General features: G+C 57.0%; 1 protein-coding gene and 1 pseudogene across 2 annotated transcripts in view; both read left to right on the forward strand.

Moving 5' to 3' along the window:
* The window catches only part of LOC134757688 (eukaryotic translation initiation factor 5A-1-like), a 32,138-nt pseudogene extending 21,934 nt beyond the window's left edge, over window positions 1-10,204 (forward strand).
* The window catches only part of PPP1R37 (protein phosphatase 1 regulatory subunit 37), a 55,156-nt gene extending 33,396 nt beyond the window's left edge, over window positions 1-21,760 (forward strand). Inside the window, exons 2-13 of one of the 2 annotated variants that reach the window (XM_004060948.5) lie at window positions 12,994-13,091; window positions 14,716-14,761; window positions 14,986-15,086; window positions 15,802-15,921; window positions 16,514-16,664; window positions 16,756-16,911; window positions 17,976-18,088; window positions 19,320-19,461; window positions 19,560-19,726; window positions 19,831-20,527; window positions 20,865-20,955; window positions 21,046-21,760. In XM_004060948.5, the coding sequence (XP_004060996.1) occupies window positions 12,994-13,091; window positions 14,716-14,761; window positions 14,986-15,086; window positions 15,802-15,921; window positions 16,514-16,664; window positions 16,756-16,911; window positions 17,976-18,088; window positions 19,320-19,461; window positions 19,560-19,726; window positions 19,831-20,527; window positions 20,865-20,947 (1,874 nt within the window). In that variant the 3' untranslated portion in view covers window positions 20,948-20,955; window positions 21,046-21,760. The remainder of the gene's footprint in view (window positions 1-12,993; window positions 13,092-14,715; window positions 14,762-14,985; window positions 15,087-15,801; window positions 15,922-16,513; window positions 16,665-16,755; window positions 16,912-17,975; window positions 18,089-19,319; window positions 19,462-19,559; window positions 19,727-19,830; window positions 20,528-20,864; window positions 20,956-21,045) is intronic. The other variant, XM_019015087.4, reaches the window with a different exon arrangement.
* The last annotated feature ends 1,109 nt before the right edge of the window (window positions 21,761-22,869 follow it).

Consider the following 22,869-nt stretch of genomic DNA (forward strand, 5'->3'; position numbering starts at 1 on the left):
TCCTGAGAGTTCCATCTCAGGGCGTAGGACCGGCTGTGGCTGGCTCTGTAACCTTCCTGTCCCTGACCGATCACTGTAACAGAGGTTGTGGGACGGGGCACCTATCCACTCCTGGAAACTTTGGGGAGGACAGCGGGGAGTCAAGGTAACGTGAAGAGGCCTATCCAGGGTCCTGGGGTGAGAGAGATTGGGTGACCAAGGCTGGTCCACCCAGGGGAAGACAGGAAGAGAAGTGGGCCATTCTCGCCTCAGACCTCTTCGTACTTTCCCAGACCCCACGCCAAGGCAGAGCTCCCTGTGGGATGAGTTTCTCACTTGACCTGAAATCTCTACTTGTGGGGCTGCTGCAAGTGCACAGGCTTCAGGAAAGGTGGACCACACCCCCTGTGCCCCAGGCTCCTTCCCGAGGGTGTGCAGCCCACCATCCAGATAGGGGTGGATGGTGCCCAAGTCGTGGGGGCTGACAAGCATGGAGAGTCCTGCAGAGAGGCCCAGCACCGGATTCCCAGGCTGCTCCTTGAGACGCTGTCCCACATGGGCCGGTCACCCACCTGCCATGAGACTCCCAACTGGGACCTTCCCTGCGGAGCCTGTGAGGTGGAACGATGGTGATGGTGCCCCCTTGTGGGGTAGGTGCATGTGGCAGGCACAGAGTGGTGGCAGCAACTGTAACATACGGTTCTGGAGGGCAGGGACAGGGGCCCTTCCTGTGTGCCCTGTGGTGCTGAGTGCCAGGCTGGGTGAGCTCACCAAGCCCTCCCTGGGAAGGTGCTGTTGATGCAGCAGGGAGGCCCAGGGCAGTCACTGCTCTGTGCTGTTGGCGATGGAGCAGGGATTGGAACCCAGGCACCTGGCTTCGAGGCCCCCATGCTGTGGGGGAATGGGGCCCTGCCATGTTGGTGGTTATTTATTGTCGTGAACAAGAGCTCAGGCCTGGTTTCCAGGTGTGACTTTATTGCACCCTCGCCCTACCTCCCCGGCTTGAGAATTCTGGAAAATACCACAATAAGTGTTTCTTTTCTCTTTTGAGATTATGTAAATAATACTTGCCTCCATGCTCTTAAAAGAAAATGACATCTCTATTTCCATGTGTTGTGGTGTTTCCTGGTTTGGGACCCCACCAGCTATCCAGTCACCCAGGCTTGAAGCCAGGTTCTTCCCAGCTTCTCTCTCCACCCTGCCCATCCCTGTGCATGTAGCAGTGACCAGGTCCTATCGATTATCTGATTATCTGCCGGAAGCCTCAGGAATGGGAGCCTTCTGAGTCAGCACAGTCACCAGGAGCACGGCCTGTGGCCAGGCTGCTCAGGGGCTGGTGATGTTGGTTTCTTTCACCTTAATGTGTGAGTTGTGTAGTAATACGGTCCTATATCACTTAATGATGACACATTCTGAGAACTGCGTCGTTAGGTGATTTCATGGTCATGTGAACATCCTAGTGGACTTACACAAACCTAGGCCTGGTCAGGCCTGGTGGCTCACACCTGTAATCCCAGCACTTTGGGAGTTCTAGATGGGCGGATCACCTGAGGTCAGGACGTTGAGACCAGCCTGACCAACCTGGTGAAACCCCGTCTCTTTTAAAAATACAAAATTAGCCTGGCATGGTGGCATGCGCCTGTAATCTCAGCTACTCGGAAGGCTGAGGCAGGAGGAGAATCGTTTGAACCTGGGAGGCAGAGGTTGCAGTAAGCTGAGATCATGCTATTACACTCCAGCCTGGGCAAGAAGAGCGAAACTCCATCTCAAAAAAAAAAAAAACAAAAACCCTAGGTGGCATGCCTACTGCACACCGGGCTACCTGGAATAGTCTAGTGCTCCTGGGCTCCACACCTGCACAGCATGTGGCTGTGCTGAGTACCCTCGGCAAGTGTAACACAGTGGTAGGTATTTGTGTATATGAACATAGACAAGGGACAGTAAAAATATAGTGGGAAATCTTATGGGACCACCGGCTGCATATGCAGTCCATCATTGACTGAAATGGCTTTATGCGGCTTATGACTAGACCTGTATGTGCCTCAGTATTCAAAAGATGTAAAAAAGTGGACAGAGATTCAACATAAAGAAGTGATAAATGTTTGGGCCGGGCGCGGTGGCTCACGCTTGTAATCCCAGCACTGTGGGAGGCCGAGGTGGGCGGATCATGAGGTCAGGAGATAGAGACCATCCTGACTAACACAGTGAAACCCTGTCTCTACTAAAAATACAAAAATTAGCCAGGTGTGGTGGCACATGCCTGTAGTTCCATCTACTAGGGAGGCTGAGGCAGGAGAATCCCTTGAACCCGGGAGGCAGAGGTTGCAGTGAGCCGAGATTGTGCCACTACACTCCAGCCTGGGCAACAGAGCGAGACTCCATCTCAAAAAAAAAAAAAAAAAGATAAATGTTTGAGGTGATATGCTAATTACCCTGACTCAATCCTTGTATGCATTTATCGAAATACCACATGTACCCCATAAATATGTATAATAATTATGTAACAATAAAATTAAACATTTTTAAAAATGTGTATAGAGAGAAGTAAGTTTCTCTCCCTGTCCTCCTTTGGCTTTGCCAGCTCACCTTCCTAAAAACAGTCACCTAGTTTATTGTATGTCCTTCTGGAAGGATCTCTGATGGAGCTTAGCTAATGACAATCCACAGCAGCCACAGCCCAGGCCAGCCGACAGAGTTTGTAAATAAAGTTTTATTTGCACATGTCCAGGCTCATTTGTTTATATACTATCTATTACTCTTTTCATGCTACAAGGCAGAGTTGAGTAGTTGCTGCAGAGCCTAGTGTGATCATTTAAGCAAAATATTGGGATGCCTGCAGCTGTGTGTGTTTAAAGTCAAGGCAGGGTGGTAGAGGCAGCGGCAGCAGCAGGCCCAGAGGCAGCGGTTGGGTTTGCAGCGAGAAGACAAGGTTGAGTCAGTGTGTTTGCGAGAATTGGAATCGAAGCCTCTTAAAATGGCAGATGATTTGGACTTCGAGACAAGAGATGCAGGGGCCTCGGCCTCCTTCCCAATGCAGTGCTCAGCATTATGTAACACTGGCTTTGTGGTGCTCAAAGGCTGGCCCTGTAAGGTCTTTGAGATGTCTGCTTGGAAGACTGGCAAGCACGGCCGCGCCAAGGTCCACCTGGTTGGTATTGACATCTTTACTGGGAAGAAATATAAAAATAACTGCCTGTCACCTTATAATGTGGGTGTCCCCAACATCAAAAGGAATGACTCCCAGCTGATTGGCATCCAGGAAGGTACCCCTCACTGCTCCAGGACAGCAGGGAGGTGCGAGAGGACCTTCTTCGTCTGCCAGAGGAGACCTTGGCAAGGAGATGAGCAGAAGTACCGCTGTGGAGAAGGGACCCTGATCACCGTGCTGTCTGCCATGACAGAGGAGGCAGCTGTTGCAGTCAAGGCCATGGCAAAAGAACTGGCTCCCAGGGTGGCGGTGGTGGCAGCAGTGATCCTCTGAGCCTGCAGAGGCCCCCTCCTCTGGCCTTCTGTAGGCTGGACTCTTCCTACACAATGTATTTGATGTTTTATTTTGTTTTTTCCCACCCCCTCAATATGTCGGGGAGCCCCTGCCCTTCGCCTAGCTCCCTTGGCCAGGAACAAGCAAAGCCATGGCCTTGGTGAAGCTGCCATCCTTTTCCCTGCTCGCACTACAGCCCTGGTTGGGGGGAGAGGGTGGGCGATGCTTGTGGTTTATTTGAGACAGAGTCTCACTCTGTTGCCCAAGCTGGAGTGCACGGGGCACCATCTCGGCTTACTGCAACCTCCACCTCTTGGGTTAAGCAGTTCTCCTGCCTCAGCCTCCCGAGTAGCTGGGATTACAGGCACGTGCCACCATGCCAGGCTTAATTTTTGTATTTTTAGTAGAGACAGGGTTTCACTATGTTGGCCAGGCTGGTCTTGAACTCCTGACCTCGTGATCCGCCCGTCTCGGCCTCCCAAAGTGCTGGGATTACAGGTGTGAGCCACTGAGCCCGGCCTTATTTATTTATTTTAATTCAATCTGGAATCAGAAAGCGGTGGATTCTGGCACATGGTCCTTGTGCCCTCCCCACTCACCCCTGGTCTGGTCTCCTGTTCCCCATGGTCCTATACCCTAAGCACCACCCCCACAGACTAAGGCCAGCCCCCTGCCCTACCTGTGCCTCTCCCCAAACCCCTTTAGATGGGGAGGGAAAAGGAGGAGGGGGGAGGGGTCCTGCCCCCATGGGCTTTACCCTTCCCTGCGGTCTCTCTCCCCAATACATTTGTTAAAATCAAACCTGAATAAAACTACAAGTTTAATATGGAAAAAAACAATAATAGTCGAGGCAGACCTGGGCCTTTTAGTCTGTACTCTTGCCTCTGTGAGCCTTGACTCTGAAAAGGGGATAGTAAAAGGATGTCTCTTGGGGTGGCTGGGGGGCTTCTGTGGGGTCCAGGCAGCACAGGACCTAACCAGCAGGGTGCCAAGCAGGGGGATGCCTGGGCTGCAGGCACTGACTCACCTGTGTCCCACAACCCCTCTTGGAGCTGGAGCACTAGCGGGGGCTCAGCTGCCAAAACCCAGGGACAGGTGAGGCTGTCACCATCCAAGATGGAAGAGCACTTACAGGCAATCTGGTGTGCCATTCCTGACTGCCAACCTGCACGATCAGGTCCCCTCCCCGTGAGTACTACAGGGGACCCCACTCCTGCAGAATACAATCCTCCCATGAGCCTGAATCCATCCTGTCGCTGCTCTGCCCCTCGCCCCCAGTGGCTCCGGTCTCCTGCAGAATGAGAGCGAAGTCCTCACCAGGGTCCACTGGGTCACCGTCCCACATCATCCCCAGTGCTCCCCTCCCGGTGTGCTTTGGCGCCGAGCCTGCTCCCACTGTCACACTTAAGCCTGCCCCCACCGTCACACTTAAGCCTGCCCCAGTGGTTGCTGCCTGCCACGGGGTTTGCACAGGGACTGCGCAGTGGGCCTCCTGAATGAAGACCCAGACCTGAGCCCGGTGGGGCCTCTGGGAACACTCCTTTCAAGGCCAGCTCACCCTGGCTCCTTTCTGTTAATTCCAAAATAACAAAATAACACCTGCATTGCAAAGCGTGGTTATTCTGAGCCTGGTTGCCATCACAGTCATATGGGGGCCTGTTAAAATCTGGGCCCCTGGGCCCTAGCTAGGACCTCCTGACTCTGGTGCTCTGTGAACCTGGCTTGCAGACGTTCCGATTTCATGTGGTGGACACTGGGGCATGGGAAGGTCATTTCCAGCCAGAGGTAGCATGGTAGTTACGGAGCAGCCCTAAATATTCCTGCTCCAGGCTTGTCTGGACTTCCTCCCTCCCCATCCCTCCTCTGAGAGTTGACACCCTCCCACTGTGTCCCCCAGCCCGCACAGTGTTGCTTCCTGGTGTTTTGACTCCCACTTGGATGACTGTGTCTGTTTCCCCCGCCCTGCTCCAGGCTGGCACGGATGGTGTGAGTCATCACCGCCCCCTGATGCCCAACCTGTCCTTGCATCTCGTGGGTACCATTGCACCTGTGTGCAAATGCCAGACAGACATCTCTCTGCCTGTCACCTGATGCCCGGCGTCAGGTTTCTCTCTGTCCCTTTGTGAGGGCCACAGCCGGCGGGAGTGGGAGGCAAGCTCTGTTTGCCCTTCATCCTCTCCCTGGGGAGCTGGCTGCCACCTGCTGGGCGAGCGGCAGAGCCCCATCCCTGCAGCAGCAAGGCCCTGCCCGCCAGCTGCTGCACAGCAGCATCTCTCCCTGGAGCTCATGCCTTTCACCATCCCACCCAGGGCTCCCCACACCCTGCCTCCGCCCCGGCCCTTCCCCCTCCTCAGGCCAGACAAGGGAGCCGAGAGTTAAGCTGTGCTCTGGTTTCAGGTCAAGACAGTCCTGGGGTGTGTTCCAGTCTTGCCACTTCCAGGCTCCATCCCTTGGGCAGGTGTCTTTTCTTCTCCCAGATTGCTTCCCTGATAAGGTGGAGGTCTAGTTATGCCAGCATCATAGGGGTGCTGAGCTGGCCAAGTGAAATTGTGCATGGAAAGTACTTAGGAGCTGGGTGAGGCGGCTCACGCCTGTAATTCCAGCACTTTGGGAGGCTGAGGCAGGAGAATTGCTGGAGCCTGGGAGTTCAAGACCAGCCTGGGCAATATAGGAAGACCCTGACCCCTTTGTTTTTTAGAAAGTGCTTAGCACTATGCATTACACAGAGTAAGTTTCTGATACCGGGAAGTGGCTGCCACCATCACCACCACCATCATCATCTTTTTCTCCATTTGTGTCTCCTGCTGACTAAGCCACACTGTGACACTGGTGCCAGCTACTTCATGGGTGCTCTCACGTCCCTTGTTGCCTGCAACCCCACAGGTGTCCCTTTCAGGGAGGGAAAGAGGTTGCTGTGGTCATTTAACACAGCCTCAGCAGGCCAGGGATGGAACTCAGGTCTTCTTATTCCAAGCCGTTACCTCTGCAGATCCATCCCCAACACATGCCTGCTTTGTAGAAAATACACACACACCCAAACACATGTGTTTTGAACACACCTGTCCTCCTCTCTGACAGCCACTTGAATTCTGGTCCCTGCTTAATGGGCCTTCAGAGCCTTGGACTTGAGCAAATGCATCTGAGCCCTGACCTTGAGACCCACACTCACACACGTGCCCACCCCCACATACTTGTGTGCACATGGTGGATTTACTGCATGCTGGAAAAACAACAGGAATGTAAAAGCTAAGGAGCAGTTATGTATTTCTTCTTTTTTTTTTTTTTTAAGAGAGTCTCACTCTATTGCCCAGGCTGGAGTACAGCGACACAATCACAGCTCACTGCAGCCTCAAACTCCCAGGCTCAAGCTATCCTCCCATCTCAGCCTCCCAAGTCACTGTGACCACAGGCATGTGCTAATTTTTGTATTTTTTGTTTGTTTTGTAGAGACAGGGTCTCACTTTGTTGCTCGGCTGGTCTTGAACTCCTGGTTTCAAGTGATCCTCTCGCCTCAGCCTCCCGAGTAGCTGGGATTACAGGCACACACTACCACGCCTGGCTAATTTTTAAATTTTTGGCAGAGATGGTATCACCATGTTGCCTAGGCTGGTCTCGAACTCCTGGCCTCAAGTGATTCTCTTGCCTCAGCCTCCCAGGTAGCTGGGACTACAGGCACGCACCACCATGCCCAACTGATTTTTTAGTTTTTTGTAGAGACAAGGTCTCCCTATGTTGCCCAGGCTGGTCTCAAATTCCTGGGCTCAAAGGAACTTCCTGCCTTGGCTTCCCAAAGTGCTGGGATTGCAGGCATGAGCCACTACCCCTGGACCAAGTGAGCATGTATATGTGTGTGCTAAGCACTGGTTCCAGGGAGGGACCCTACTAACTCACTCACTCGCCACACGACCCTGGGAGTTAGTTACACTCATCCCCATTTTAGGGATAAGACAGTTGAGGCACGGGTCACATTGCTTCGCTCAAGAGTTTGAGTTGGGCGCTAGGATTTGACTCCAGGCAGTCTCGCCCCAGAACTCATGTTCTTTTTGTGTGTCTGTGAGAAGGAGTTTCACTCTTGTTGCCCAGGCTGGAGTGCAGTGGTGCGATCTCAGCTCACCACAACCTCCACCTCCACCTCCCGGGTTCAAGTGATTCTCCTGCCTCAGCCTCCTGAGTAGCTGGGGTTACAGGCATGCGCCACGACACCTGGCTAATTTTTGTATTTTTAGTAGAGACGGGGTTTCACCATGTTGGCCAGGCTTGTCTCGAACTCCTGGCCTCAGATGATCTGCCCTCCTCAGCCTCCCAAAGTGCTGGGATTACAGGCGTGAGCCACCGCGCCCGTCCCAGAATTCACGTTCTTAACCATATTGCAAGACTCTATATCTCAGGTGGGACCTGTGAGATGCTGTGAAGCCCACCTAAGGTCACTGAGTGTGTGAGAGAGACAGCAAAGATCCCAGCCCCATCCCTGAGGGCCACAGCTGTGCCCTAACCACTGCACAGCCCTTCCCTTTGGAACCTGGCTCTGAGCTCCAGCCCAGGCCCTACACCAAAGCCTTTGAATGAACTACAGTCCTGCCATGGCTGTTTGGCCCTGCCTGTGGAATAGGGGTCCTGTGGCTATGCTCCCCTGGATCCTGGGGACCCACCCCTTTATGAGACTTCAGTCACTCTGCCTGGAAGCCGTGACTGACAAAGATCACCTGCTTCCTGCCGCCTTAAAGGAGACACTGGGCATCACATGACCTTTTCCATGTCCATCATGGGGTCATGTGGGCTGTGACATGGCAGAGTCAGATGGGTCCAAGCTGGCCCTGTGGTCAGACGTGGTGGACCCATCACCTCCCCTCGTGAGTCCGCATTGAGTGCAGATACTGAGGAACTGGGTGTGAAATGCCTCGGGTAGCATCTCTCATGTGGTTAGTGCTCAGTACACCAGAGTCAGTTATTTTGACCCACGCCTGCTCATGAGCTGTTTCACGCTGCCATTTTCTTCTTACTTAGCCACCTCCTCACACCATTTTAAATGGACAGGTATGTGTAGGGGCCCGTCCTGGGCCAGCCAGCTGCTCTCCCTGCAACTTTGGGCAAGTTATCGCACCTCTGCCCCATGCCGCAGTTTTCTCCTCTCTCTTTTTTTTTTTTTTTTTTCTGAAATTTTTTTGTAGAGACTGGCTTTGTTGGCAAGGCTGGTCTCAAACTCTTGGCCTAAAGCAATCCTCCTGTCTTGGCCTCACATAGTGCTGGGATTGCAGGCGTGAGCCATGCGCCCAGTCTCCTCTCTAAAGTGGGAGGATACTAATACTCCCGTGATGGAAGTGATCAGGGAATTGAAGCTGTGTTTATTTGCATTGGAAGTGCTGGGGATGGGCCTGGCGGGTGTGAGTGCTGTCAGCGCGAACTTCCTCTCTGATCTGCACATGCTGCTCTTTCTTTTTTCTTATTAATAGATTGGTTTCTTTTTTATTTGAATACATTTAGCCTCTTTTCTAAGCAATAGTATTTGTAAAATCTTAGTTTTGGTGTGCTCATTCCTTTTTTTTTTTTTTTTTCTTGAGACAGAGTCACTCTGTCGCCCAGGCTGGAGTATAGTGGCACGATCTCGGCTCACTGCATCCTTCACTTCCCAGGCTCAAGCGGTTCTACTTGAGAGTGCCTCAGCCTCCTGAGTACGTGGAACTACAGGAACCCACCACCATGCCCAGCTAATTTTTGTATTTTTAGTAGAAGTGCATTTCTACCGCGCTTCTGTAAGCACTTGGGCGGATGTGACCTCCTCGGTCTCTGGCTGTGGTGGTGACTCCTGCAAGTCCGGACCTGGTTCCAGACCCTGTAGGTGCCCAGCTGAAGGTGTGGTCTGATTGCTGTGTGGGGAGTGAAGGTTGCCAGCCTAGAAATTGGGCCTCAAGCTCACCCAGAGGCTCTTGGAACAAAGAAGAGGCACCATCTTGGCTGGGCGCGGTGGCTCACGCCTGTAATCCCAGCACTTTGGGAGGCCGAGGTGGGCGGATCATGAGGTCAGGAGTTCGAGACCAGCCTGACCAACATGGTGAAACCCCATCTCTACTAAAAATGCAAAAATTAGCCAGGTGTGGTGGCGTGTGCCTGTAATTCCAGCTACTCGGGAGGCTGAGGCAGGAGAATCGCTTGAACCCGGGAGGTAGAGGTTGCAGTGGGCTGAAATCATGCCACTGAACTCCAGCCTGGGCGACAGAGTGAAACTCTGTCTCAAAAAAAAAGAAGAGGTGCCATCCCAAGCACTTTTGTGCATGAGACCAGCTGCCATTGTGTCAGGGGTTATGGTGGTATCCACCCTGATGCCACAGCCAGCTCTGGGCCAGCCTCCTCGCCCCAGCGGTGCCCACCCCCAGCTTGATCCTGGACGCTGGCGATGCTGTGACATAAGCTGCTGCTAAGCGTTTACAGTGCTAGGCCCGGGCCGGACTTTCTCCACAAACGATTTAGTTCCGTTAGTTCACCCGCCCTGTAAAACAGCTATGCTTCTCTTCCCCGTTTAAAGCTTGAGGAAGCTGAAATGTGGAGAGTTGAGAGTGGCTCCAGAGCTCCTGAGCCAGGGGCTAGGACTTGAACCCTGGCTTCAGCTGCCACACAGGACAGCTTAGGGTGGGCCTGGCCTGGCTCCCTGCTTCACAGAGTCGATGCGCTCCTGGATGAAGCGCCTGGCACGAAGTCCGTGGGCAGCGCTGCTCTGTGTGTCTTGTGAATTCTTCTTATGCTTCTGATAGTTCCTCCAATTTTGCATTTCCTTTTTTTTTTTTTTTTTGGAGATGGAGTTTGGCTGTTGTCACCCAGGCTGGAGTGCAATGGCGCGATCTTGGCTCACTGTAACCTCTGCCTCCCAGGTTCAAGGGATTCTCCTGCCTCAGCCTCCTGAGTAACTGAGACTACAGGAGCATGCCACCACACCCAGCTAATTTTTGTATTTTTAGTAGAGGCTGAGTTTCGCCATGTTGCCCCAGCTGGTCTTGAAATCCTGACCTCAAGTGATCCGTCCACCTCAGCCTTCCAAAGTGCTGGGATTACAGGCATGAGCCACCATGCCTGGCCTGGAATGATGATTTTTAAGGTGAAACATTAAATAGGATTGCAAAGGATGCCAGTTGGAATATCATTAGCTAAATGCTCTTCCTCTCTGAATTGACATGCGAAGCGATAGGATGTAGCAGCAGCTGTAATAAGGCCTTCAGTCTCAGAGTAGTGATGGGCATTCAGAATCTGCAGTAACTTGATGCAATGGGAAAATATCTGTCGTTGCTTTTCATGTCAGTCTCAAGGTCTGCTAAACACTGTTTCTTTCCTCTCTCTCTTTTGGCCTCTGTTAATAAGAAGGAAATGCTAAATTTCAGTTCCATTCATGAAAATAAAGAGATAAGTGTCTCCCCTCAAGTTCGTGGGCCCTTTGGGGGTCAAATGGTTAAGACCGGGGCATGCATGGGCTTGTCCATGGCTTGGGGTAGCTGCTGCAGTCCTGGGGGCTGCCTTCCCAGGCAGGGCAAGCTCCAGTCCCCACTAGAGCTCCAGGGTCACCAAGCACATGGGCCTTTGTCAGACAGCTCCCTTTCTGTCTGCAAGAGGGGCACCTGCCATCAGCTGATCCCCTGCAGCTCCTCCCAGGCCTCCACCCCCAAGGAGGAGGAAGTGCCCACCCCCAAGGAGGAGGAAGTGCCCAGGCAGGGACCAGGCCTCACCTCTGGGGAGGCTGGCGGCTGGCCTCTGTCGGCTTCTTTCCTCCAGCACCGCAGTTCAGCAACCCACTGCCACCCAGCACAGTGGCCAGAGAGGAGTCCCAGGGTCTGATGTTAGACTCTGCCCTGGACCAGCCACCTGGTCGCAGGGAGACACCATACTTTACCTGGACCTCAGTTTCTTCCCCTAGAAAATGGGGCAGTGCTTGATGAGACCAGGGGTCCAGAGCCCCTGGCCTAGTAGGGTGGCAGGAGGAGGAGTCCACACGGAGATATTACTGGACTGGGAGCTCTCTCGGGGACTCCCAGTGCGTCCAGCAGCAGCGGAATGGCAGCAGGGCGAGGGGGGCCCCCCAAGAAGCTGCCAGCAAGCCCTCTTCCTGGCCCCCTTCCCTGCCCGTTGTGGCATCTCCATGCCCAATATCTGCTGGCCCGAAGATCTTTCTAACGGCCAGGCCTGCCCTCTCCCTCTTCTGCTCCTAGCCTTTCCTTCCTGCTCCGCTGGTCACCCTGAGGTAAAATCCAAGCTCTAATAGCCAAAAACTGGAAACAGTACAAATTCCTGTCAGCTGGTGAATGGGCAAACACAACGCAGCACATCCTATAATTACTCTTCAGCGGTATAAAGGGACTGAAACTCATGCTCATTATGCTCAGTAAGAGAAGCCAACCGCAGAAGGCCACACAGTTCCAATTCCATTTTAATGAAATGTCCAGAAAAGGCAAATCTGTGTAGATAGAAAGCCCAGCCCTCCCTTCCGCGTGGTGGCGGCTGTGGCCCTCCAGGGACCGGGGCTGCAGCTGTTGGGTTTGGGCTACGTCCCTTCATTCATGCTGGGAGCCACTGCCTGTTAGCCTGGGAACACCCGGGACCAGGCCTGTCTCTTCCAACTGCTTCTGTGTCCTGCGTCAAGGGGCCGGGCCCTGAATAGCGTACGGCGATGTTTAGCTGTTGAGAGTGTTTTGGGGAGTGGGGATCCTGAGAGGCACGTGGCATTGTAGTTGAGAGCTGAGTTCAAAGCCCGGCTCGCATATATACCAGCTGTGTGATCCTGGGCAAGGTTGTTTCTCTGAGCTTGGTTTCCTCATAGGGTTGAAGTGAGGATTCATTCTTTCACCCAAAAATACAAAAATACAAAAAAAAAAAAAAAAAAACAACAACAAACCAAGGACCAAGTACAGTGGCTCATACCTGTAATCCTAGCACTTTGGGAGGCTGAGGCAGAAGGATTGCTGAAGCCCAGGAGTTCGAGACCAGCCTGGGCAAGATAGTGACACCCCATCTCCACCAGAAATAAAAATGACCTGGACGCGACAGTGCAAGCGTTTGGTCTCTGCTGCTCGGGAGGATGCTTGAGCCTGGGAGGTCAAGGCTGCAGTGAGCCGTGTTCTCACCACTTTACTCCAGCCTGAGCGACAGAGTGAGACCCTGTCTCAAAAACAAACAAAACACCGAGACAGTGTTGGAGACATGGTGGTGACCAAGACAGCCCCAGTCCTGTCCTCCTGGGCTCCCGGGCTAGTAGGGGAGGTGGCTGATGTGTAGAAAGATTGTGTGCTGTTCATTGTGTATTTGTGTGAAGGTGCTTGGAGCGGAGGTGAGGCGTGGAGGGCAGTGCTGACTTGGGGTGGGGGTGCCCAAGGGCACCTTACCTCGGGCAGTGGCCAGCGGAGGGCCTGAAAGGGAGGACAGAGCTCAGGCAGCCTGTTGTTGGGGGAGGGCTGAAGAGGGCAGTATGGGCAGAGGCCTTAGGGCGGGAGTGGGTGGAGCCCCATGAAGGACTCGGGGTGTGGACAGTCACAGGCCTGGGTCCCCTGTGCCTGCAGCCCAGAATGTGACCGTGGACGAGGTCATCGGCGCCTACAAGCAGGCCTGCCAGAAGCTGAACTGCAGGCAGATCCCCAAGCTCCTCAGGCAGCTGCAGGTATGGGCGGGACAGGGTGGGTGCGTCCGGTGTGGGTGTCAAGGGGGGCCCTAGGGTGGAACCACCCCAGCAGGAGAGGGCCTCCCACTCCGAAGCCCCAGGTGTTCGTGAATACATCTTTGAAAGCCTGCTGCTCAGCTAGAGAATGAATCAGTTTCTTCATAAATTTGAAGAGCACAGAATTCTATAAGACATTCAGGTATCTGTCAGCCCCAAAAGAAACGCTGTTCCCTGGGGAAGAGGCATATCTACGATTCTTGTGAGTCTGAATTACAAAATTTATGTATTCTTTTTTTTTTTTTTTTTTTTTTTTTTTGAGATGGAGTCTCGCTTTTGTCTCCCAGGCTGGAGTATAGTGGAGCCATTTCGGCTCACTGCAACCTCTGCCTCCTGGGTTCAAGTGATTCTCCTGCCTCAGCCTCCCGAGTAGCTGGGATTACATGTGCACGCCACCATGCCCAGCTAATTTTTTTTGTATTTTTAGTAGAGACGGGGTTTCGCCATGTTGGCCAGACTGGTCTCAAAACTCCTGACCTCAGGTGATCTGCCCACCTCAGCCTCCTAAAATGCTGAGATTACAGGCATGAGCCACCATGCCCAGCATATTCATAAAAGTCAGAATTACAGAAATAACACATATCCTCAGATTTAAAAAAATAAAAATACTACAGATCTGAAAAGCCAAATCCACCTCTTATCTCCTGCCCCAAGGCCCCCTCCTCAGGAACCCCCGTTGTTGGCCACTCGGCATTTCCTGGCCTTTTCTGTGCATTGGCAAGGTGGCTATTGAGGGGTACCTGCTGGTTTTCCATTTGGTCGCTCTCCCACCCTGCCGGTCCCCCAGCCCCCTCCCTCGGCACCTTTCCTGTGGGCCCCGGCCTGGCACCTAGTCAGTGAAGCACCGCTCGTTCCGAGGGTTCCAGGGTTGCCTGTCCTCGGGCTGTTGTACCCTCAGCTGTGCTGGAAGCAACCACGCTCCTTGTCCATCAGTGTTCACTGGGGTTAGGGTAGGTTCTCTGGAACATTCCAGAAGAGGGGCTTGCCAGGTCCCAGGAAGGGTGGCTGCTCAGTGTGGCGGCTGAGAGGGTGGGTCCTTGGACCCCATCGGCCTGGTTCAGACCAGCCCTGCAGCACCCACCCTGCAGGTGATGTGTGTAAGCTCAGAGCGCAGGTGCTGGCATCTGCGGGGCGGTGGGCTCTGACTGGGTGCTGGGCCCCAGGCCCTGCCTTCACCAAGAAGCCTCCTGTGCCCAGCCTTGCCATCTTCCCAGGCTCATTTCCTGCCTCACAGCCTTTGCACAGACTGCCTCCTCTGCTGGGACATACCCAGAGATGCTGGGCCCACTCCCTCACTCCCTGTCCCGCTGGGGCAGGGGGCTTCACCCAGGCCTGCCTGGCTGCAGTGCTGGCTGGTCCTCAGTTGTGTGGGTGCAGAGTTCTCTCGCTGTCTAAGGCCCTGTACCCCAGGTTCCAGCTGGTGGGCGGCCTCTGAGCCTCTGTTCAGTGCCTTCGCCCAAACCCCACCCCAGAACCCTGCCTGACCTCAGGCATAGCAGCCATTCGGGGCCTCAGCTGCCCACCTGTTCAAGTGTCTTCCTGCCTTAACCCCACTCTACTTTCTCAGGAATTCACAGACCTCGGGCACCGCCTCGACTGTCTGGACCTGAAAGGTGTGTGTCTGGCTAGGGGTTGAGAGCCCTTGGGTCATGGGCAGGTCGGGGGCTCCCTAGAGCTGGGTCTGAGGACCTGCCTGGGGTTAGCGGCTTCTGGAGCTGAGCTCAGCCAGGGCAGGGGCTGGGCCTGGTGGGGGGTGGGAGGTTGGGGGCAGAGGGCCCTTCCAGCCATGCAGAGGTGCACTGTCTTAGACATGCGCACGGCTGCTGTCTCCCCGCAGGTGAGAAGCTTGACTACAAGACCTGTGAGGCCCTGGAAGAGGTCTTCAAGAGGCTGCAGTTCAAGGTCGTGGACCTGGAGCAGACAAACCTGGATGAAGATGTGAGCAGCCCTGCCACCGCTCACTCGGCTCCCTGAGCTCCCGGGCCCCTTCGAGGTTTGGGTGGGGAGAGGACACTGCAGGAGGAGGGGGTCCCCTAGACAAAGGCTGAGGGGTGGCGCAAGGGCAGGGCCTCTTGCAGGGCAAGAGGGAGACATCCAATATGACCAGAGTGGATGTGGAGGGCGCGTTGGGGCACCTATGGCCCACTCTCATAAGCAAGGAGAGCCTTAGGGAGCTGGGCTGAGGGGCAGGCGTGTGGCCCCCAGGAGCCCTTTCAGGAACCACGCTGGAGGGTCCAGCTCCTACGGGGTGGGCTTGGGAAGCATTCTGAGAGCAGCCTCCCATCAAGGCCCAAGGGCCCTCACCTCCTCAGCCTTGGGAGTCCCCAGGCACCCCAGGTGTCGGGATCCAGGGGCAGGGGACCTGGAGAACTGAGGCCCAGGCTCAGGAACACCAAGGCCTGTCCTGGTCACTCAGCACGTCAGTCAAGGACTTTGGAGGGCAAGTGACAGAAAACAAAACTGACTACAGCAGAGAAGGAAAGGGTTTGTCCCCGTGGCTCACAGGGCCCTGTCTGTGCTTGTCCTCCTCTCCCGTGTGGCTCTCTCCAGACCCTGGACCCATCGTCTCTCGGTGGGGCCCGGTGTCAGGGCCCACGCCTCTCCTCCAGGGCAGCCCAGAGCTGAGGCTGAGCCCCCGAATCTCTATGTGCAGGGTGCCTCGGCCCTCTTCGACATGATCGAGTACTACGAGTCGGCCACCCACCTCAACATCTCCTTCAACAAGCACATCGGCACCCGGGGCTGGCAGGCGGCCGCCCACATGATGCGCAAGGTGGGCGCCTCTCGGCTTCCAGGAAGAGGCAGCTCAGGCTCCCAGCACGGGGAGGCACTTTCTCAGGGCGCGGCCCGTAGGCTCTGACTGCATGAGCTCTTGAGTGTGGGCTGTTGTGGGGATGCTGGGCTTGGCCCTCAGGCCAGGAGAACAGGGCCGAGAGGTGTCCTGGCCCCCAGGCCCCCTGGCCCCTTCTCTCCTTGCCAGGCATTTCATGACCTCCAACTTCTCCCTTCCGTAATGTCATCCTTCTGTAATGTCATCCCCTTGGAGGTGGCCATGGTCGCCATCCCCACGTCACTCCTGTGTGAAGGCTGGGTGGAGGGAGGGGACAGGGCTATCTGGGAACCTCCCAGCCACACAGGAGTTGGAGATCCTGGCTGCCACCAGCCCTGCCTCGCTCACCCACAGGACCCCAGGCTAAGCCTTCCCTCCCCAGCCACAGTTACCCCCATTGTAAACCAAGGCGACATAGCCAGACGACAACTGTGGCTTCGTTGCTCATTGAGACATGGGGGCACAGGTCCTGGGGCCAGGGAGTGCTGGGGCAGGCCTGAGCCAGTGCCTCACCCCTGTCCTCTTGCCCCTGCAGACGAGCTGCCTGCAGTACCTGGACGCCCGCAACACGCCCCTGCTGGACCACTCGGCGCCCTTCGTGGCCCGTGCCCTGCGCATCCGCAGCAGCCTGGCAGTGCTGCACTTGGAGAACGCCAGCCTGTCGGGGCGGCCCCTCATGCTGCTCGGTGAGCCCCAAGCCCGGGAGGGTGAGCAGGATGTGCAGCCTGTGGGGGGGCAGGGGCCTGCCCAGTCACCGTGCCCCCTTCCCGTCCCCAGCCACAGCCCTGAAGATGAACATGAACCTGCGGGAGCTGTACCTGGCAGACAACAAGCTCAACGGCCTGCAGGACTCGGCCCAGCTGGGTAACCTGCTCAAGTTCAACTGCTCCCTGCAGATCCTGGACCTTCGGAACAACCACGTGCTGGACTCGGGTGGGTGCAGTGGCCCACCCCACCCACACCCGTCACCCAGCACCCACTCTGCCCGGCCCTGCGCTAGGTGGTGCTGGGGACACAGACATGGCCAAGACCACCCCAACACTGTCCTGCTGGGACTCCCAGGAGGAAGACAGACCCGCCCTAGACAGTGACAACCTAGAGTGGGCAGGACTGGGCTGATGGAGCCCAGAGGCGGGCTCCAATCAGTCTGGGGGCCAGGGAGGGCTTCCAGGAGGAGGAGACAGCTCAGCTGACAGCCGCAGGATGAGGCGAAGTGAATAATTACAATCTGAAAAGAAAGCAGTGTTGCTGCCATAACAGGGTCAGCTAGAGGCTGCTTTCAGATGGGAGAGGAGGGAAGACCACCGTGGGGCGGGGGCCTCTGGGCTTCCATCCGGAGGCTGGGAGCAGAACCAGCCTTGTGAGAAGCCTGGGAAAGGGTCCAGACCGCGGGAGCAGTGAGTGCAGTGGGAGGAGCTCTGGTGTTTGATGCTGGGGGGTTGAGCAGAGAATGGGGAGCCGTCAAAGGAGGCGTTCCTGTTGCATCCTGGAGGGGTGGGGTGGGTCACTGTGTCCCCAGGTGGCAGGCTCAGACCCCACTCTACTGAGCACCTGCCAAGGGCCATGGCTGTCGGCCCCCAGGCTCAGCTCGGAGGGAGACACAGGGCTCTGCCCTTGGGAGTTTGTATTCCAGTCTAGAGAGACAAAGATAAGATGAGTGAAATCTCCAGCCTGTCAGATGGTGGGATCTGCATTGGAGGGAGACAGCAGTGACTGTGGGTGGGAGTGAGCTGGCTGTGAGGTGAGGTGGGCCAGAGGTGGTCACATTTGAGCAAAGATCAGAAGCATCTGGGGGAGGCTGTCATCCAGGCACCCAGGCCCAGGGGTCACAGATGTGTGCCCAGGGGTGCCAGGCCGAGGCAGGGCTGCAGGGCAAGGCCTGGGCCTGTGGGGCCTCCATGGAGGTCCTAAGCAGAGGGGGTTGCTCCTACCCTGCAGTCCCCTCCCCAGGAAGCACCCGGACCCCAGACGGGGCTCTGACTGCTGGCCTCCTCCAGGTCTGGCCTACATCTGCGAGGGCCTCAAGGAGCAGAGGAAGGGGCTGGTGACCCTGGTGCTGTGGAACAACCAGCTCACGCACACAGGCATGGCCTTCCTGGGCATGACACTGGTGAGTCAGGCTGGCAGGGAAGGGAGGCACCTCGGTCCCCGCTGCCACCTCCCACTCCAGCTCTCAGCACAGTTGCCTCTAGCTGACGGCTCCTGTCCTGCCCATCCTGCAGGTTCAAGACGATTTAAACTCAGCTCCACCTGCTTCCTCATTCAGCTTCTGTGCCTGTTTTCCCTGAGGAGGAGCCCTTCTTTCATTATCTCCTTTTTTTTTTTTGAGACCGAGTCTCATCCTGTCACGCAGGCTGGAGTGCAGTGGCGCCATCTAGGCTCACTGCAGCCACTTCAGCCCCCGCCTCCTGGGTTCAAGCCATTCTTCTGCCTCAGCCTCCCAAGTAGCTGGGACTACAGGTGCCCGCCGCCCCGCCTAGCCAATTTTTTTATTTTTTATTTTTATTTTTTTTGAGACGGAGTCTCAGTCGCCCAGGCTGGAGTGCAGTGGCTCGATCTCTGCTCACTGCAAGCCCCACCTCCTGGGTTCACACCATTCTCCTGCCTCAGCCTCCCGAGTAGCTGGGACTACAGGCACCCACCACCACACCCAGCTAATTTTTTTGTATTTTTTTAGTAGAGAGGGGGTTTCACCATGTTAGCCAGGATGGTCGCAATCTGACCTTGTGATCCACCCTCCTCGGCCTCCCAAAGTGCTGGGATTACACGCATGAGCCACCGCGCCCGGCCTAATTTTTGTATTTTTAGTACAGACGGGGTTTCACAATGTTGGCCAGGCCGGTCTTGAACCCCTGACCTCAAGTGATCCCCCCACCTCGGCCTCCGAAAGTATTGGGATTATGAGTGAGTCACCGTGCCTGGTTTTCAGTTTTTACGTGGTGCTTAAAGCAAGCCACTCAGGTACAGAGACTCTCAGGGCGAGCACTTGTGTGCTCAAACCCTGGGTAAGAGTCGCCCTCCTTGGGGGCTTCAGGGCGCTCAAGGTCCAGGCCCTGGCCAGGGGCTCAGGCTGTGGGGGGTAGGGACTGACTGGGTGCCTGGGGAGCTGGGAGTGGACGGGGGACCTGGCATTTGGGGAGACTTCAGGCACAGGAGGGACTTCAGGCCAGGCCTGCGGCAGGGTAGGACGGCGCCGGTGTTCACGCAGGCGCACGAAGGAAAAGGAGCGCCCGGGCCCGGCTCTCTTCCTGGCTCTCTTCCCGGCTTCTTTCCTGACTTGGCCTCCTGGGTCTCCTCCGCCATCACGGCCTCCTCCTCACCCTCACACCCCCTCCCTCCAGCCGCACACTCAGAGCCTGGAGACGCTGAACCTGGGCCACAACCCCATCGGGAACGAGGGTGTGCGGCACCTCAAGAACGGGCTCATCAGCAACCGCAGCGTGCTGCGCCTTGGGCTGGCCTCCACCAAGCTCACGTGCGAGGGTAGGGTACGGGGCCGGGCCAGGGTGCGGGCTGGTGGGCTCAGTGGGACGGCCAGTCGGGTGTGGGGCCCGTGGCCAGCCCCTGCGGTGCCCCCCCAGGCGCGGTGGCGGTGGCGGAGTTCATCGCTGAGAGCCCCCGCCTCCTGAGACTGGACCTTCGGGAGAACGAGATCAAGACAGGCGGGCTCATGGCACTGTCGTTGGCCCTCAAGGTGAACCACTCACTGCTGCGCCTGGACCTCGACCGTGAACCCAAGAAGGAGGCGGTGAGCAGGGGACGGTCCTGCAGCCCTGGGGCGGGCGGGAGGGCAGGCGGAAGGCCGGGTGGTGGGGCCGGCCTGAGAGCCCTAGCCAGGCGCTCCCGCCACAGGTGAAGAGTTTCATCGAGACGCAGAAGGCGCTGCTGGCCGAGATCCAGAACGGCTGCAAGCGCAACTTGGTGCTGGCGCGGGAGAGGGAGGAGAAGGAGCAGCCACCGCAGCTGTCGGCCTCCATGCCTGAGACCACCGCCACCGAGCCCCAGCCCGACGACGAGCCCGCCGCTGGGGTGCAGAACGGGGCCCCCAGCCCCGCACCCAGCCCGGACTCAGACTCAGACTCGGACTCAGATGGGGAGGAAGAGGAGGAAGAGGAAGGGGAGAGGGACGAGACCCCCTGTCCTGCCCTGGTGCCCCCCACGGACTCCCTGGGCCCTGGGGACAGGAGTCCCCCAGGCAGCCCCTCCACACCCACTGAGCAGCGGATTTCCGTGTCCAGCCCGGGCCGGGGCCACAAGGTGTTTGTGGTGACCCGGGTAGAGAGCCCACCCGAGAGGGCAGAGCCCCGTGCGTCCCCCACCCCTCCCTCTCCCCCACCCCCTCCCTCCCCACCCGCCTCACCTTCCCTACCACCAGCCGGGGCCATTGATACCCGGGACACAGGGTCCTCTGAGCCTCAGCCACCACTGGAGCCGCCTCGGTCAGGGCCACCACTGCCCAACGGCCTGAAGCCCGAGTTCGCCCTGGCACTGCCCCCTGAGCCGCCCCCGGGGCCTGAGGTCAAGGGGGGCAGCTGCGGCCTGGAGCACGGTGAGAGGGGCCCTAGGGCAGGTGATGAGGGGCCCCGGGTGCTGTATGTGACCCCAGGCAAGCCCCTACCTGTTGTGGGCCTCAGTTTCCCCCTCTTTAAAATGGTTCTCGCAGGGGCCAGCAAAGTGGGGCTTAGTTCTCATCTCCACCCTGCTTCCCTTGGGTCCTGGGAGCTCTTCCTGGGGTGGGGCGTGTAAGGTGTGCTGCCTTGAGCCTGACCATCTCAGCGGTCTCTGGGCACTCTGCAGGCCCTGAGGGTCTGGCTGGGGCCGGGCTGGGGACAGGTTGTATTTGCCCCACCCGCCTGACAGGGGTGCTGGCCCGTCCTCCCACACAGAACTGAGCTGCTCCAAGAACGAGAAGGAGCTCGAGGAGCTGCTTCTGGAAGCCAGTCAGGAATCCGGGCAGGAGACACTGTGACACTTTAGGTGAGGCCAGGCCTGGGGCGCACAGCACTCGGGAGGAGCTGAGAGAGCCTCTGGCTCTGACAGTCTCTCCCCCAATCTCTCCTCCCCAAGTTCCCTTTTTCCGGTCGGTCTGCGATGAGCTGAGGCCAGAGCCATGAGAATCTGCTCACCTTCCCCCCAGCCTTCCTGAGGCCCAGGATGCCAGGGGTGCGGGCCATTCTGGGGCCCCCCTCCCCCCACAGCAACACTACAAGGGGTGCAGGAGCTACAGGGAGTGGCCCTCCACGCGTGACTCAAGCACTTCTATTTATGAGCCCACCACTGGAAGACTCCGGGGGTGAATGGGAGGAGGGGGAGCAGGAGGAGGAGGAGGTCTCCGAGGACATCAGGCGCCTGTTCTGGAGGGGCCAGGCTTGTCCTGCGGAGGGCAGGCGTCCTGGGTGGTGGTGGGATGGTCCCCTGTGGCCCTGGGCACAGGGCCGGGCAGGCAGCCTGGTGCCGGAGGGGCGGTGCGTGCTGGTGGTGGTTGAGATGCGCAGAGCAGCCCCAGACAGCGCAGGCCGGGCAGGGTGGGGGGATGGGAGCAGAGGATCAGAGCTTTCTTTTTCTCAAGTGCAATAAATCTATCAGGGAGCTGGGGCAGGAGCAGCCGGCACTCCGGGACCCTGCTGTCCAGGCCACTGGAGGCTGCGCCCTGAGAGGCACTACAGCCCTTTGGGGGCGAGTGGCACGGGTGTGGGTGAGGGTGGGCAGAGGGCTGGGGCTACTCCTGTCGGTGCAACTCTGTTCACACCTTTTCTAATAAACTGGGGCTGGGTTCACTTTGCCCAACGTCTGCTTCGTGCGGATCCTGGAGGTGATTGCTGGGGGTGGGCTGGGTGGAGGCCATCACAGCTCCTGGTTACAGAGCATCTGCCAGGGCGCTGGTCAGGCATTACTGCGTCTTCCCCCAGAGTCCCGTCTATTCTGCGTCCATGCTCTGGTGTCTCGTACGGCCACCTCCCAGCCAGGCCAGTTTACGCCCATCCTTTCTGCAGGGAGAGACAGGCCCCAGATACCTCCTGGCTTCAGGTCTAGGGTCTCAGGATGCTGGATATGGAGTGGCTCTGCCCAGTCGCCCATCGCTCAACAGGAACAGATCTCAGCCTGTCCCTGGCAGCCCCGGGTGTTGTGCAGGTGGGAGTATGCCCCGGGCCCAGCCAGCACTGCAGGAGCCTGTTGGGCGGCTTGTTCCCCTTTGCCAGCAGGGGCCTGGGGGGCCATGGAGGGGCTGTTGCGGATTTCTGAGAGGTCTGTTTTTCCCTTTAGGAAAGGGGGGAGCAGGCCGGGCGTGGTGGCCCACACCTGTAATCCCAGCACTTTGGGAGGCTGAGGTGGGAGGATTGCTTGAACCCAGGAATTTGACACCAGCCTGGGCAACATGGTGAAACCCCATCTCCATAGAAAATACAAAAATTAGCTGGGTGTGGTGGCATGTGCCTGTAGTCCCAGCTACTCAGGAAGCTGAGTTGGGAGGATCGCTTGAACCCAGGAGGTTGAGGCTGCAGTGAGGTGTGATTGCACCACTGCACTTCAGCCTGGGCAACAGAGTGAGATCTTGTCTCAAAAAAAAAAAAAAATTACTAAACGAGCATTTCTGGGCCACCCATCCCCTTGTTTCCCGTGTGGGAGGCTGACATGGATGGAGGCATTGTGGTGACATCACGAGAACCACAGTCGCAGGCTGGAGCCCTGGTGTCATTCAGCTCCTGCACACACCAGGGAGTCCCCTGCCCCCAGCCACCCTGGCCTCTGGGAGGAACACCTTAGGAACCCACTGCTGGTTTGCTGTTTGGTCTCTTGCAGCTGTAAGTGTCCTAACTGCTCCCCAGGTCAGCCACGGCTAGGACTCTTATTTGGGCGAGGGACTTAGGGAAGCTACACAGAACAGCCGCC

This window comes from Gorilla gorilla, chromosome 20 (assembly GCF_029281585.2).
Source record: "Gorilla gorilla gorilla isolate KB3781 chromosome 20, NHGRI_mGorGor1-v2.1_pri, whole genome shotgun sequence".
NCBI classification, from domain to species: Eukaryota; Metazoa; Chordata; class Mammalia; order Primates; family Hominidae; genus Gorilla; species Gorilla gorilla.